The sequence below is a fragment of the Natator depressus genome, chromosome 2, assembly GCF_965152275.1.
Source record: "Natator depressus isolate rNatDep1 chromosome 2, rNatDep2.hap1, whole genome shotgun sequence".
Classification (NCBI taxonomy): domain Eukaryota; kingdom Metazoa; phylum Chordata; order Testudines; family Cheloniidae; genus Natator; species Natator depressus.
The window spans coordinates 223,234,347-223,249,035 of NC_134235.1; the positions used below are offsets into that span (position 1 = coordinate 223,234,347).

The 14,689-nt window shown below is 47.8% G+C and overlaps 1 protein-coding gene across 1 annotated transcript in view; it reads right to left on the reverse strand.

The window, feature by feature from the left end:
• The window catches only part of MINDY3 (MINDY lysine 48 deubiquitinase 3), a 93,490-nt gene extending 82,734 nt beyond the window's left edge, over positions 1 to 10,756 (reverse strand). Inside the window, exons 1-2 of the mRNA XM_074943399.1 lie at positions 10,421 to 10,756; positions 1,057 to 1,136 (exon numbers count right to left, since the gene is read on the reverse strand). Coding sequence (XP_074799500.1) covers positions 1,057 to 1,136; positions 10,421 to 10,517 — 177 coding nt within the window. The 5' untranslated portion in view covers positions 10,518 to 10,756. The remainder of the gene's footprint in view (positions 1 to 1,056; positions 1,137 to 10,420) is intronic.
• Between the last annotated feature and the right edge of the window lie 3,933 nt (positions 10,757 to 14,689).

The following is a 14,689-nucleotide window of genomic DNA, read 5'->3' on the forward strand; positions in this document are numbered from 1 at the left end:
GCTCTCTTTTATCCCACTCAGCCTCTGCTCAATACCTTCTTTTAAGCTACCTACGCTTGAATTTCGTCTCTCTTACTTGCCAGAAGGAAATCACCACTTTTGCAAAGTCTCTATGTTGATAGACTATTTTTGTCCCTTCTTGTTCCTAGACCAGAAGTGGACAAACTACGGCCTGCAAGACTGTCCTGCCCGGCCCTTGAGCTCCCAGCTGGGGAGGCTAGCCCGGGCCCCCCCCCTACTTTTCCCCTCCCCCACAGCTTCAGCTCCCCATGCCGCCAGCGCTCTGGGCAGCGGGACTGCGAGCTCCTGCCAGGCAGGACAGCAGCGTGGCTGGGTCCGACTGGGCAGCACAGCTGCCAGTCCTGGTGCTCTGAGCGGCATGGTAAGGGGTCGGGAAGCAGGGATGATGGATAAGGGGCAGAGGATCCCAGGGGGCAGTTAGGGGACAGGGGGATTGGATAGGTGTGGGAGTCCTGGGGAGCCTGACGGAGGCAGGGCTGAGGATAGGGGTCAAAGCAGTCAGGGGACAGGGAGCAGGGGTGGTTGGATGGGGGGCAGGGGCCCGGGAGGGTGCAGTCAGGGGCGTGCGACCCCGGGAGGGTGCAGTCAGGGGCGTGCGACCCCGGGAGGGTGCAGTCAGGGGCGTGCGACCCCGGGAGGGTGCAGTCAGGGGACAAGGAGCGGGGCAGTGGGGGTTGGATGGTTCTAAGGGGGGCAGTCAGGGGGCGGGAAGTGGGAGGGGACAGCTCGCGGGCGGGGGCCAGGCTGTTTGGTGAGGCACAGCCTTCCCTACCCAGCCCTCCATAGTTTCGGAACCCCGATGTGGCACTCATGCCAAAAAGTTTGCCCACCCCTGTCCTAGACTGTTGTTTCATGTGTTGTAGTTATCAGATGTTGTAAATTCAACTGGCTGGAGATCCCTCTCTATCTTTGGCTTGTTTTTGTTTTGTTTTTGTTTTTTTTTAATTCAGCTATGGTACCATATAAATTATGTAAAAGCTGGTGAAATGTTGTGCCTGTTAAGTTTGAACCATTTCTGTAACCAGTGCACATTACCTGAACGGGTGCAATCACCGCACAAGGGCCACCTTCAAATTGTTCTAATGCAGTGGATTCAGATTCACTATATACAAACCCTGACAATGAAAAAGACCATGGTTAATGATGTACTTAAACATGCACACGTATTACATATATTCTCCTTGACAGCAATGCCACTCCACTCACCTTATTCACCAAGATCAAGTTAGTTTTGTAGACCAGAAAACACCATTTTTACAGAGCAATCAAGTCTAATTTATGACACATGAAAATCAAAAAATGCATGCAGTACAAGGGGACAGATTACATTCCACAATATTACCTATATCAGCAATGACACATGGCCAAAAAGGGCTAGTCCCTAGAGTTTTAACATAGTAACATGTAAAGTAGCGAACATAATAAAGATGTCTCATCAGAATGTGACTTCCAACACTCTACCATTTAAATTAGGGTGGACTAGCGTATTCCAAGCACCGAACCATATTCAGCTAATAATCTTTTAGACAATGGACTAAATTTATAGGCCAGTCTAAAAGTATGTAATTTGTGGCACCCTTCACTGTGTAAATTAGACCCTTCCTTCACTAGAAATTAAAATTACATCTTATTTAGTCTGTCAGCCAAACCCAGAGGTGATGCATAATAGTGTGTAACTGACATGTTAATAACTGGGTGTTAGTTCAAGATGATCTGAGTCTACATTGATATAATTTATATACCAAGAGCCAGTATACGCAAGTTATACCTACTTAGACTCCCTTAATTTGACCCAAAATCTCTATTACTCTGTCCTGCTGCCAAATGTTTCATTGGTGTCATTTCATTCATCTGATGTAAATGAGACTGATGATATAGATTGTCACCAATGCTATGAGTTAGGAACACCCCATAGCCTACTAGCATTCATAGGTACAATCTCAGATAGCTTCTGACCTGGATGAGCCAATATAGACTACAATTTTCCTTTAACTTTAAAATAAAAAAAATTTAAAAAAAGAACTATTGCAATGTGCTCAAAAGTACAGGGTAGTATTCAGTTGCGTTGATGATTCAGTAATTGCAACGAAAAAAAAGTATGGGGTATCATCCCACCATACACAAGAAACCTTGCATTTGTTTTACATTCTTCAGGGGTTTGCTAGAGAGATTGAATCTTTTTTTGTTTACTATTATACCATTTGTCAACCATGTGACCTAAAAATGTCAGGTCAGATTTGCACAGACTAGTTTGGTCTGCCCTAAGGAGACATACTATACTAAAGGAATATTTGGCAAATGTTTATTTAAGTTGGTAGAGTACAATTATATCATTTTAATTAAAGCCACTGCTGCCATTTAGTTCTGTTGTTGTTCTTATTAATTATTATTATTGCCTTGCTGGCAATCTTGAGAGTTAACAGCATCATGGTGAACGGATACTGAATCAATACTGTACATGTAATGACATGAAAGTTATTTAACTCCTGGGGGAATTCGGCGACAACAACCACCACCACCACAAATTTTGCACACAGTATTTTAAAATTCTGCACATTTGTCAAAACAACACAATATATTCACACCAGTTTCAATTATTTTTGGTAATTTATTTCAAAATACCTGTCACAATACAGACAACAAAAAAGATTCAGGAAATGTTTTGACACAAATGGATTCCTTACTAGGTATATTAATACAGAACTCTGAGTAGTTTAAATGAATTATTACAATACCGAAATCTTATTTCCTGCACCCCTCAGAAGCAGTGCAAAGGTTTGGGGGAGACGGGGGTAACGGAGGAGCTGAGCGAGAGAGAAGTAATTTCTGGAAAGGAGCCTGGGTGTGAACTTTGGGAGGGTTGTTGGGTTTGGGTGGGAAAAGTATGGAACAGTTTTGTTTTGTTTTTTGTTTGTTTGTTTTTGGTGGGGGGGGGGGAGAATTGTTAGGGAGCTTCCCCCATGCAGACCCTGACTGACCCCTAGACTCTCTCATTCAGTCAGGCACATCTGCCCCTGGCTCCATGTGTCCCTGCACCCCCTCCCCTGGGCCCATATGTCTCTGTGCCCCTACTCAACCACCCCTTTCCCCCATACGGCCTTGCACCCCTCCTCCCTGCTGTGGCCCTGCGCCTCCACTCCCATTCAGCTCCTGCTGCAGTCTGTCCTCCCTCACTAGCCCTTATGAGCCATTCTGTGATCCCCCCGCAGCCCCATGTTGCTGTCTCCTGACCTGGCCAAACAGGCACTGTGAAGAAGGCAGGCTCTTTGATTTCCCTAGCTGTCCAGAAGCTGCTGCTCTGTTCTATTGCCACAGCACCCTTTGGTGGGCAAAAGGCAGAAATGCAGCAACTTTCAAGCAGAAGCTGTTTTCTGTGCAAAAAATTAAAAATATACACGGCACATTATGCATGTGTGCAGTGGTGCAGAATCACCAACGCTCTCCCACCTTTCCTCACCTAGTTCTATGACCATCCTCCCAATCCAATTCCATTCCTCATTAATCATTTCCCTTCTGCATTCTCCTTTGTTTCCAGTTATCTGAAAAAAACACTCAGATCTATTTAACTACAATTCAATTCCTTTAGAGCAGCAAAATTCCACTCTTCCGAGTTCTCTCCTTTGAGTCTTTTATATCTGGATTCTGCTCACGTCAGTCTAATACCACCACCCTCACCAATAAACCCCTCTTTTTAGTAATGAAAAAGTATTCTATACTCCTGCTGATTTAGCTGTCTGATGCTTTTCAAAATTCAGTTCTACACATGCAGCCCCCCCCCCCCCCCAATTTATGAGCACATTCCTGTGCATCTGCCTAATTGAGAGATTAGCATTTCTCTTTGTCATATCAGTCATCAAGCCAAATAAATGTTTCAACTTCTTCTCATTCCTTATTCATTATTTTCACCAAATAAATATCTGGGTCCAACATTGCAATTTTAGTTCCCAGATAAAATTCTCTATATAAAATTAACAACAAGAACTTGCACAAAATTTGCATCTTATTTAATATAGTATAGATCTCAGATTCCACGGTTATCGTTACTTGTTTTCCTATCAAGAAGCACCAGTCCTGCACAGATGTTTACACCTGATTAAGTCTACCTGATTAACGAAGGGGCTTTAGAGCCTGCAGCCCAGGGTCCCGGGCTAAAGGGGGCCCGCGGGGCACAGAAGGGCTCAGGGAGGCTCCCTGCAAACCGTGGCCCCATGCCAGTCCCGGAAATGGCTGGCTGCTGGCACACCTCTGCAGCCCCTGGTGGGAGAGATGTGGGAGGTGGCTCCATGCACTGCCACCACACATATATATTTTTCTGGAGCCCTCTCCCGCACCCAAACTCCCTCCCAGGACTGGTCTACACTATGAGTTTATGTGGGATTTAGCAGCGTTAAATCGAATTAACCCTGCACCCGTCCACACAACAAAGCCATTTTTTCAACATAAAGAGCTCTTAAAACCGATTTCTGTACTCCTCCCCAACGAGGGGATTAGCGCTGAAATTGACATCGCCATTTTGAATTAGGATTAGTGTGGACGCAATTCGAAGGTATTGGGCTCCGGGAGCTATCCCACAGTGCACCATTGTGACCGCTCTGGACAGCACTCTGAACTCAGATGAACTGGCCAGGTGTACAGGAAAAGCCCCGGGAACTTTTGAAACTCATTTCCTGTTTGGCCAGGCGAGCTCTCAGCACAGGTAACCATGCAGTCCCAGAATCGAAAAAGAGCTGCAGCATGGACCGAACGGGAGGTGCTGGATCTGATCGCTGTATGGGGAGAGGAATCCGTGCTATCACACCTACATTCCAAAAGACAAAATGCCAAAACATTTCAAAAAATCTCAGAAGCCATGAGGGACAGAGGCTACAGCAGGGACGCAACACAGTGCTGCGTGAAACTTAAGGAGCTCAAACAAGCGTACCAGAAACCCAAAAGAATTAAACGGACGCTCCGGGACAGAGCCCCAGACATGCCGCTTCTACGCTGAGCTGCATAGAAGCTGCCGCCAGTACCCCACCGCTATCCATGGATTCCGATGATGGGGTACTCTCCGCCATGGCTGAGGATTTTGCGGATGGGGAAGATGAGGAGGAGGAGGACGAGCTTGAGGAGAGCACACAGCACACTGTTCTCCCCGACAGCCAGGATCTTTTCATCGCCCTGACTGAAATACCCTCCCAACCCAACCAAGCCAGAGAAGGGACCTCTGGTGAGTGTACCTTTTTAAATATAATACATGTTATAAAAGCAAGCATTTTTTAATGATTAAGTAGCCCTGAAGACTTGGGATGCATTCCTGGCCAATACTGCTCCTGGAAAACCCTGTTAACGTGTCTGGGGATGGAGCAGAAATCCTCCAGGGACATCTCCATGAAGCTCTCCTGGAGGTACTCTAAAAGCCTTTGCAGAAGGTTTCTGGGGAGAGCAGCCTTATTCCATCCTCCATGGTAGGACACTTTACCACGCCATGCTAGTAGCAAGTAATCTGGTATCATTGCATGACAAAACCTGGCAGTGTATGGTCCCAGTGTTTGCTGGCATTCAAGCAACATCCATTCTTTATCTCTCTGTATTATCCTCAGGAGAGTGATATCGCTCAGGGTAACCTGGCTGAAATAGGCTGAATTTAATTAAGGGGACATTCAGAGATGGCCATTCCTACTAGGCTGTTTGCCTGTGGCTGAAAAGAAATCCTCCCTGCAGTTAGCCACGCGGTGGCAGGGGCACATTGGCGCTGAGCTGTTCGCGTTTGGCTAGCAGGGATCTTCCCTGATACCAGCCATGCGGTGGGGTGAGGGGAAAAGCGATCATCCCAGAGAATTGGATGCAGGGGGGTTAGTTTGGTTTCTGCTGCTGCGCGTTAACAGGAAAACTGAAGCACTAAAATGGCCAACCTAACGGGCTTTGCTTGGTATGGGAAAGGAGGGGGCTGCTGTTATGAAGGTTGCAGAAGCCGAAAGACTATGGCTGCCTGCAAGCCGAATTCTGTTGCCCGGCCCTGCGTGTGTGATCTCTAACACCAAAGCCACAGGCACTCAATATAAGATGCAAAATGCAACTTTGCACCAAAGTCTCATGTGCTATGTAATGTGAATAGCGTTGTTCACCATAAAAGAGTATAGCCATTGTTCTGTAAAATGTATCTTTTTAAAATACTTCACTCCCTTTTTTTTCCCTCCAGCAGCTGCAAATGTTTCAAGCCTCCCTCCTCCGTCCCATAGACGATCTCAGATAAGGCGGCGAAAAAAACGCACGTTCGATGACATGTTCTCTGAGCTCATGCAGTCGTCCGGCACCGACAGAGCTGTGTGGAGGGACACAATAGCAGAGTACAGGAAAGCGGCCGATGAACGTGAGTAGAGGTGGCGGCAGGAAGATCAGAGGAGGCATGAGGAAATGCTGGGGCTGCTGCGGGATCAAACAGACATGCTCCGGCATCTGGTGGAGGTTCATGAACGGGAGCAGGATCACAGACTCCCGTTGCAGCCCCTGCTTAACCACCCTCCCTCCTCCCCAAGTTCCATAGCCTCCTTACTCAGACGCCCAAGAATGCGGGGTGGGAGGCTCTGGGCACCCAACCACTCCACCCCAGTGGACAGCCCAAGCAAAGGAAGGCTGGCATTCAACAAGTGGCCTTTTCCTTCCCTCCTACCACACCCCACCTGGGCTACCTTGTGAGTTATCTCCCTATTTTTATAATCAATTAATAAATACATGCTTTTTAAACAATAGTGACTTTATTTCCTTTGCAAGCAAGCTGTGATAGAAGGGGGGAGGGAGGGTGGCTTAGAGGAAATTAGAGGCAACCAAGGGGGCGGCTTTTCATCAAGGAGAAACAAACAGAAGTGTCACACAGTACCCTGGCCAGTCATGAAACTGGTTTTCAAAGCTTCTCTGATGCGCAGCACTTCCTGCTGTGCTCTTCAAACCACTCTGGTGTCTGGCTGCACGTATTCAGTGGCCAAGTGATTTGCCTCAACCTCCCACCCCACCATAAATGTCTCCCCCTTACTCTCACAGAGATTGTGGAGTACAGGGCAATAACAATGGGAATACTGGTTTCGCTGAGGTCTGAGCGAGTCAGTAAACTGCGCCAGCGACCCTTTAAACGTCCAAATGTACACTCTACCACCATTCTGCACTTGCTCAGCCTATAGTTGAACAGCTCCTTACTACTGTCCAGGGTGCCTGTATATGGCTTTAGGAGCCAGGGCATTAAGGGGTAGGCTGGGTCCCCAAGGATAACTATAGGCATTTCAACATCCCCAACAGTTATTTTCTGGTCTGGGAAGTCAGTCCCTTCCTGCAGCCATTTAAACAGACCAGGGTTCCTGAAGACGAGAGTGTCATGAACCTTTCCCGGCCATCCCACGTTGATGTTGGTGAAATGTCCCTTGTGATCCACTAGTGCTTGCAGCACCATTGAAAAGTACCCCTTGCGGTTTATGTACTGGCTGCCCTGGTGGTCCGGTCCCAAGATAGGGATATACGTTCCATCTATAGCCCCACCACAATTAGGGAATCCCATTGCAGCAAAGCCATCCACTATGACCTGCACATTTCTCAGAGTCGCTACCTTTGATAGCAGCAGCTCAATGATTGCGTTGGCTACTTGTATCACAGCAACCCCCACAGTAGATTTGCCCACTCCAAATTGATTACCGACTGACCGGTAGCTGTCTGGTGTTGCAAGCTTCCACAGGGCTATTGCCACTCTCTTATGAACTGTGAGGGCTGCTCTCATCTTGGTATTCTTGCGCTTCAGGGCAGGGGAAAGCAAGTCACAAAGTTCCATGAAAGTGCCCTTACGCATGTGAAAGTTTCGGAGCCACTGGGAATCATCCCAGACCTGCAACACTATGCAGTCCCACCACTCTCTGCTTGTTTCCCAGGCCCAGAATCGGCGTTCCATGGCATGAGTCTGCCCCATTAATACCATGATCTCCAAATTGCGGAGGAACACGGTTTTAGAGAAAAGTGTGTTCATGTCCTCATCACCGTGCTGCCGTCGCCTCCTCGCCTGGTTTTTCAGGTGCTGGTTCTGCATACACTGCACGATAATGCGCGAAGTGTTTACAATGGTCATAACTGCTGTGGTGAGGTGAACAGGCTCCATGCTTGCTGTGCTATGGCGTCTGCTCCTGCTTGGGCAATCCAGGGAAAAGGGTAAAAACGATTGTTTGCCGTTGCTCTGGTGGAGGGAGGGGCAACTGACAACATGGCTTACAGGGAATTAAAATCAACAAAGGGGGTGGCTTTGCGAGAAACAGAATGGCCCCCTCAAGGATAGAACTCAAAACTGGGTTTAGCTGGCCGTTGATTTCATGGAGGAAGGAAGGAGAAAATGAATGCAAAATAAATCTGGTCTATTTCTTGTTTTGATCCACTTCATCTATCTTTATACATCTTGCTGGCAGCAGACTGTGCACTACGACCGCTAGCCATTGTCATCTCCTGGGTGCTCGGCAGAAGACGGTGCAGTACGACTGCTGGCCATTGTCTTCTGCTGGCTGCCGGTAGGACTGAATCGCCATGAGACGAAACTTAAAAGGGAAGTGACCTGGCTGAGTCACTCCCATGTTTTCCCAGGCACCCCGACCTCATCAAGGTCGGTTAAAAAAGCACCCTGGACTAGGTCAATGACGGCTACCAGTCATACTGCACTGTCTGCTGCCAAAAGGCAATAAACTGCTGCTGTGTAGCAATGCAGTACCTCGTCTGCCAGCACCCAGGAGACATATGGTGACGGTGAGCTGAGCGGGCTCCATGCTGGCCATCTGCACGGGTAACCCAGGAAAAAAGGCGCGAAACAATTGTCTGCCGTTGCTTTCACGGAGGGAAGGAAGGAGGGAAGGGGGGCCTGACGATATGTACCCAGAACCACCTGCGACTATGTTTTAGCCCCATCAGGCATTGGGATTTCTACCCAGAATTCAAATGGGCAGCGGAGACTGCGGGAACTGTGGGATAGCTACCCACAGTGCAACGCTCCAGCAGTCGATGGTTGCCTCGGTACTGTGGACACACTCCGCCGACTACATGCACTTAGAGCATTTGTGTGGGGACACACACAATCGACTGTATAAAAACGCTTTCTACAAAACCAACTTCTATAAATTCGACCTAATTTCATAGTGTAGCCAAGGCCTCAGAACTAATATAATAGATGTTATAAGGTAAGAAATAGGCTATTCTGAATTAACTTAACTATATTCTACATGTTTTAAGACTGAAATGAAACCACAGAATGGCTTTACGTTAATTAAAAGGCAAGTTTAGTAGTTGTTAATAGCCTCGATGCCATAATTGTGATCATTTTGTTTTAAATTAGGAAAGAGACTTGTATACAGGGCCTCACAAAATCTAATAGCCCTGGGCCCACAGGAGAGTTAATCCAGCCCTGTACGCATAAGAGTTTGAAACTGAGCTAGTGCAAAAGTCTACACAAGATTGGGTCCAAGTCTGTACCCAGTTTCGGTAAGACTACTTATGATCCCAGTGCTTCTCTGTAGTCACATAAGAATAAACAGCAAACACTGGAAAATTGATTGTGGAAACAAAAGCCTAGACCATGTAAAATGTTTATATACTGCTGTATGGATGTAGTTTGGTAGGTAAATTTCCTCCATTTCTCTTGTAATTCCCTTTCAGTATCTTAAAAAGAGACTGCCAGACAGCACAAAAAATATTTTAGCTGTGAAATTGCTTCATCATGTATTCATAGGCCACAAACGATCTAGTAGCAACATAAACCAAGTGCAGATGTGCAAAACACCATTACTGTATATATTGGTTTCATCGGTACCCCCAAGAATGCTGTTTCCCAATTTATTTCCCCCCCCCGCTTTTTTAGGAGCAACAAAACCCCATGGACTGGTACTGACAAGACAACAAAAGATAAAATAGAGAGTTGATAAAGGGAAGATTTAGCTTTGGGTAAAACTAACCAGGAGGCTGAATTCGGAAGAAGTAAATCAGGGACAGAAGACTAAAGGGAAAAGAACTCATTCAGAAGGAGACAAGTTCCTGATAGGAGGAGGAGAAGGCAAGTGAGGGGGTGGACTTGGCAGAAGGGGTACACAGAGCAAGGAGGTAAGTGAGGCACAGGAGAAGAGAGCAAGGAGAAGTAAGTGCAGGGGGTGGGGAGGAGGGCAGGGAGGGGCAAATGAATAAGGAGAAGGAGAATGTGGGGCGAGAGGGTGGGGAAGAAGAGGCGGGGCACAGAAGAGTAAGGGGCAGCTGAGAGAGGCAAGGAGTGGGGAGGGGCAAAGCGGAGGGTAGCGAGGAGGAAGAGGGGGAGGCGAGAGAAGAGTAAGAGGCAGAGGGATGTGGAGGAGGGAGGGGGGGAAACGATGGGGGCGGAGGAATCAGGGCAGAGCGTGGGGAGAGGGGCAGGTACCTTGCGCCCAGCGGCAGAAGATGGTGTCAGCGAGCCCGCCGGGCCCGGCTTTCTTGCCCCACACCAGGTGGACGAGCTCCTGGCTCAGCTCAGACATGACGGGGCGGCGGCTCTCGGGCCGGGCGGAGGCGGCGGCTCCTGGCGCTGGAACGAGACGGGGCTGCTACCAACCCGCTTTCCCTGAACATAGGAAGGGGCCGGAGCAGAAGCGGCTGCCGGGACCGGGGGAAGGGTCCAGCAAACGGCCGTTCACACAGGAGGGGTGAGGAACCGCCGCAGCCGGCTCTGTTAGGTTTCACTCAGCGGCGTCGCCTCCACAAGAAGCTTCCGGTTCCTCTCCCTGGTGAACCGGAAGGGGAAGCGCCGCTCAGCCCGTGACGCTGCCCCGTCACAGTCCTTCAGTGGGTTTTGTCTCTCGCTGGGAGGTGGCCCCAGCTCGCGCCCTCGATGCTGCAGGCTTCGAGAGCGCGAGGCTGGGAGCAGCAGTTGGGAGTGTTGTGTTCTCCCACGCGGCGCCTCGTTCCCTGCGGGCGGGGCGGGGTCTATAGTCCGAGGGCCCCGGCGAAGCCGAAGATACACCTGAGACCCTTCCCCGCGCCTGTGGGCCCTGGCGGCTCGGCCTGTGTGGGCCGAGGAGGGGTTGTGATGCAGCGGATCTAGGTCCCGGGGCAGAGCCCCTCTCCTGGCCAGGCAGAGGCAGCCCAGGCATAACCGCTTGTGGGGCCAGTTGCCCAGCATGGGCATCACCCTGCCTCTACCCCTTCCCTGGGTAATCCTCACCACAGATTCTTCACAGGTCTACCTGTGTGTGCCAGACCTGCCTCCTGCCCAAACTCAAATCTCAGCCTGTCTCTTTGACAGCTCCTTGTGGATGTCTAGCTACCAGCTCAAGATCAATGTGGCTGGAACAACGTTCTTCATCTACCCCACCACCACCACCCAAAAAAACCAAAACATCTTGCCTCCTCCGTTGATCACTGCAGAGTCCACCAACATCCTGCCGGGCGCTCAAGTCCACAGTGTGGGCATCATCTTTGAGTTGACCCTCTTTCCAGGTCCTCATATCCAGGCTATGTCTATCTGAAGAAGTGGGTTTTTTACCCACATCGGAAAGGCTGTATCTCAACAGATGCTATGCAGAAAGCATCTGCAAAATTTAGACCTAGCCTGGATATGAGGACCTAGAGAGAGGGTCAAGTCAGAGATGATGTCCACGCTGTGGACTTGAGTACCCGGCAGGGTGGATGCATCTGAAGAAGTGGGTTTTTTACCCACGAAAGCGTATGCCCAAATAAATCAGTTAGTCTTTAAGGTGTCACCGGACGCCTCGTTTTTGTGGATACAGACTAACACGGCTACACATGACAGCCTTTCCTGTGCATCCACACTGCTAAAAGTTTGCCAGGCTCTCATCACCTCTTGCCTTGGTTACTGCAACATCTTTCTCTTTGGCCTTGACAAAAACAATCTTGCCCCCCACCCCACATCCATTCTGAATGCTGTTGCAAAGATCGTTGTCCTAGCTTGTCACTTTGGCCACGTCACCCCACTCTTTGCATCCTTTCATGGGCTCCCTCTTCTGTATCATGTCAAACAAGCTATTTGTCTTCATGTTCAAGGCACTTCACAGACCTGAGATCTTTCATTTAGTGTCAAAAGGTCAATTCCTGCCACCTCAATTCCTTCCACCTCACTTGTTAAATTTCAAACAAACACCTACTATATTGCCCCTCACACTTGGAAGGAGTTCCCCATAAGTGTCCACAAAACTAAATCATAATCCTCCTTTAAACCCCTTCTTAAAATTATCCTTTGCTGTGACGCTTCTGAAAAATTTGACAACGATATGGCTCGTGGTATACTGAGACCACAGCCTAGCTTGCTGAATAATATTGCCCTATTTCCTTGTACTCCCCTATCTGTCTGTATCCATCCATTGTCTCATACTTAAATTGTCTCATACTTAGATTGTTATCTGTTTGGGCAGGTGCTGTCTTTTCTGAGTTTGTATAGCACCTAGTGTCCTAGTCCATGACTGGGGATCCTAGACACTACAATAATAATAAAAACAGTAGTCACTGGGCAGGCTGGGGCCTTGTTCCTCCCGGTACCCAGGCTCCCTGCCCAGGCCTTAGGAGGCAGGACTTACTCCCCAACCATCGGAGCAGAGGGCTCCTGCCAGCGCAGAAGAGCCATGATTGGGTGATAGTGTGCCTTGAAAAGGGCTTGGTTAACAACCCCAGAGATGAGTAGGAGCAGCTTCCATATCACAGAGCTATTGATGCAGGTCGTGTTGCTGTGGCGACTTGTGGCCTACTAGTGTATGTACTCTGGCTGTCTGGGGCCAAAGGAGGGAAGAGATGGTAATCTGCCCTTGCTTGTCCCACACCTCACCCCCCAAAAGCGGGACATTTCTACTAAAATAATCAGCAGTGCTATAGTTAATACAGCAGTTCCAATTGTGATAATTGGGCTTCAGTGCTAACTGTGGTATGATAAAAGTAAAAAGCAGACATGGCCTAGACTTGGAGACCTGTCTTGGAGGGAGTATGGGAAAGAGCATGGGAGGAGTTGGGCAGCTGTGGATGGATAAAGATAAAAGGATAAAAAAGATAAAAGGCTGCCCATTGCTTTCTCTTAGGGTTTGTGTACGTTCAAAAGTTATTCCAGAGTAAGATAGGGTGTGAATTTAAAGCAGAGTATCTATTCTGGAATACTTCCCTGTGTGAACGCTATTATTCCACAATAAGAGTGCCTTTTTCTGGTTTATCTTGAGGCACTTTCAAAGTGGAGTAAACTAATTTGGAACAAGGCAGCAAAGAGTCCTGTGGCACCTTATAGACTAACAGACGTATTGGAGCATAAGCTTTCATGGGTCAATACCCACTTCGTCGAATGCATGTAGTGGAAATTTCCAGAGGCAGGTATAAGTATGCAAGCAAGAATCAGGCTAGGGATAATGAGATTAGTTCAATCAGGGAGGATGGGGCCCTCTTCTAGCAGTTGAGGTATGAACACCAAGGAAGGGGAAACTGCTTTTGTAGTTGGCTAGCCGTTCACAGTCTATGTTTAATCCTGAGCTGATGGTGAATGAACGTCCACCAACGTAATATACGCCATCATGTGCCAGCAATGCCCTTCTGCTATGTACATCGGCCAAACTGGACAGTCCCTACATAAAAGGATAAATGGACACAAATCAGATATTAGAAATGGCAATATACAAAAACCTGTAGGAGAACACTTCAATCTCCCTGGACACACAATAGTAGATTTAAAGGTAGCCATCCTGCAGCAAAAAAACTTCAGGACCAGACTTCAAAGAGAAACTGCTGAGCTTCAGTTCATTTGCAAATTTGACACCATCAGCTCAGGATTAAACAAAGACTGGGAATGGCTAGCCAACTACAAAAGCAGTTTCTCCTCCCTTGGTGTTCATACCTCAACTGCTAGAAGAGGGCCCCATCCTCCCTGATTGAACTAACCTCGTTATCCCTAGCCTGATTCTTGCTTGCATACTTATACCTGCCTCTGGAAATTTCCACTACATGCATCCGACGAAGTGGGTATTCACCCACGAAAGCTTATGCTCCAATACGTCTGTTAGTCTGTAAGGTGCCACAGGACTCTTTGCCGCTTTTACAGATCCAGACTCACACGGCTACCCCTCTCGATAATTTGGAACAAGGCACTCTTATTCCAGATTAAGAGTGTCCCCATCTGGATTTATTCTGGAATAGTTTTCCAAAGAGTGAAGGTGACCGTCTTTCCCAATGTGTGGATGAGATTGGGGCAAGACTGCGAGTAAACTGGTTGAGACTCAATTCACCCAAAACTGACATAATGATACTTGGTTGAAGGAAGCAACCAGTGATAAGGTACAGATTATAGTATACCAACCACTGTTTGAGGGAATGTACCCACCATTTGTTATATGAGTGTGTAACTTGCTGGTAGAGCCCAAGATGCTTTTGCAGGATCAAATAAAAGCTGTGGCTAGGAAAGTTTTTTTTAAATTTACATCTAGTCACAAGGTATCGCAAACATGTCCTCTTCATTATTTACCACTCACCCAATCTTTGAGTCATTTAGCAACTTTATCCGGGATGGTATGATGTTTTGTTCTCTATTATTGATAAAACTGTTAAATAGAATAAGGCCATGACCTGATGCAGGACCCCACTAGAAACAAACTTGCTTTATGATGCTGATTCTCCATTTACAATGACATTTTGAGACCAGTTAGCCAGTTTTTAATCCATTTAATGT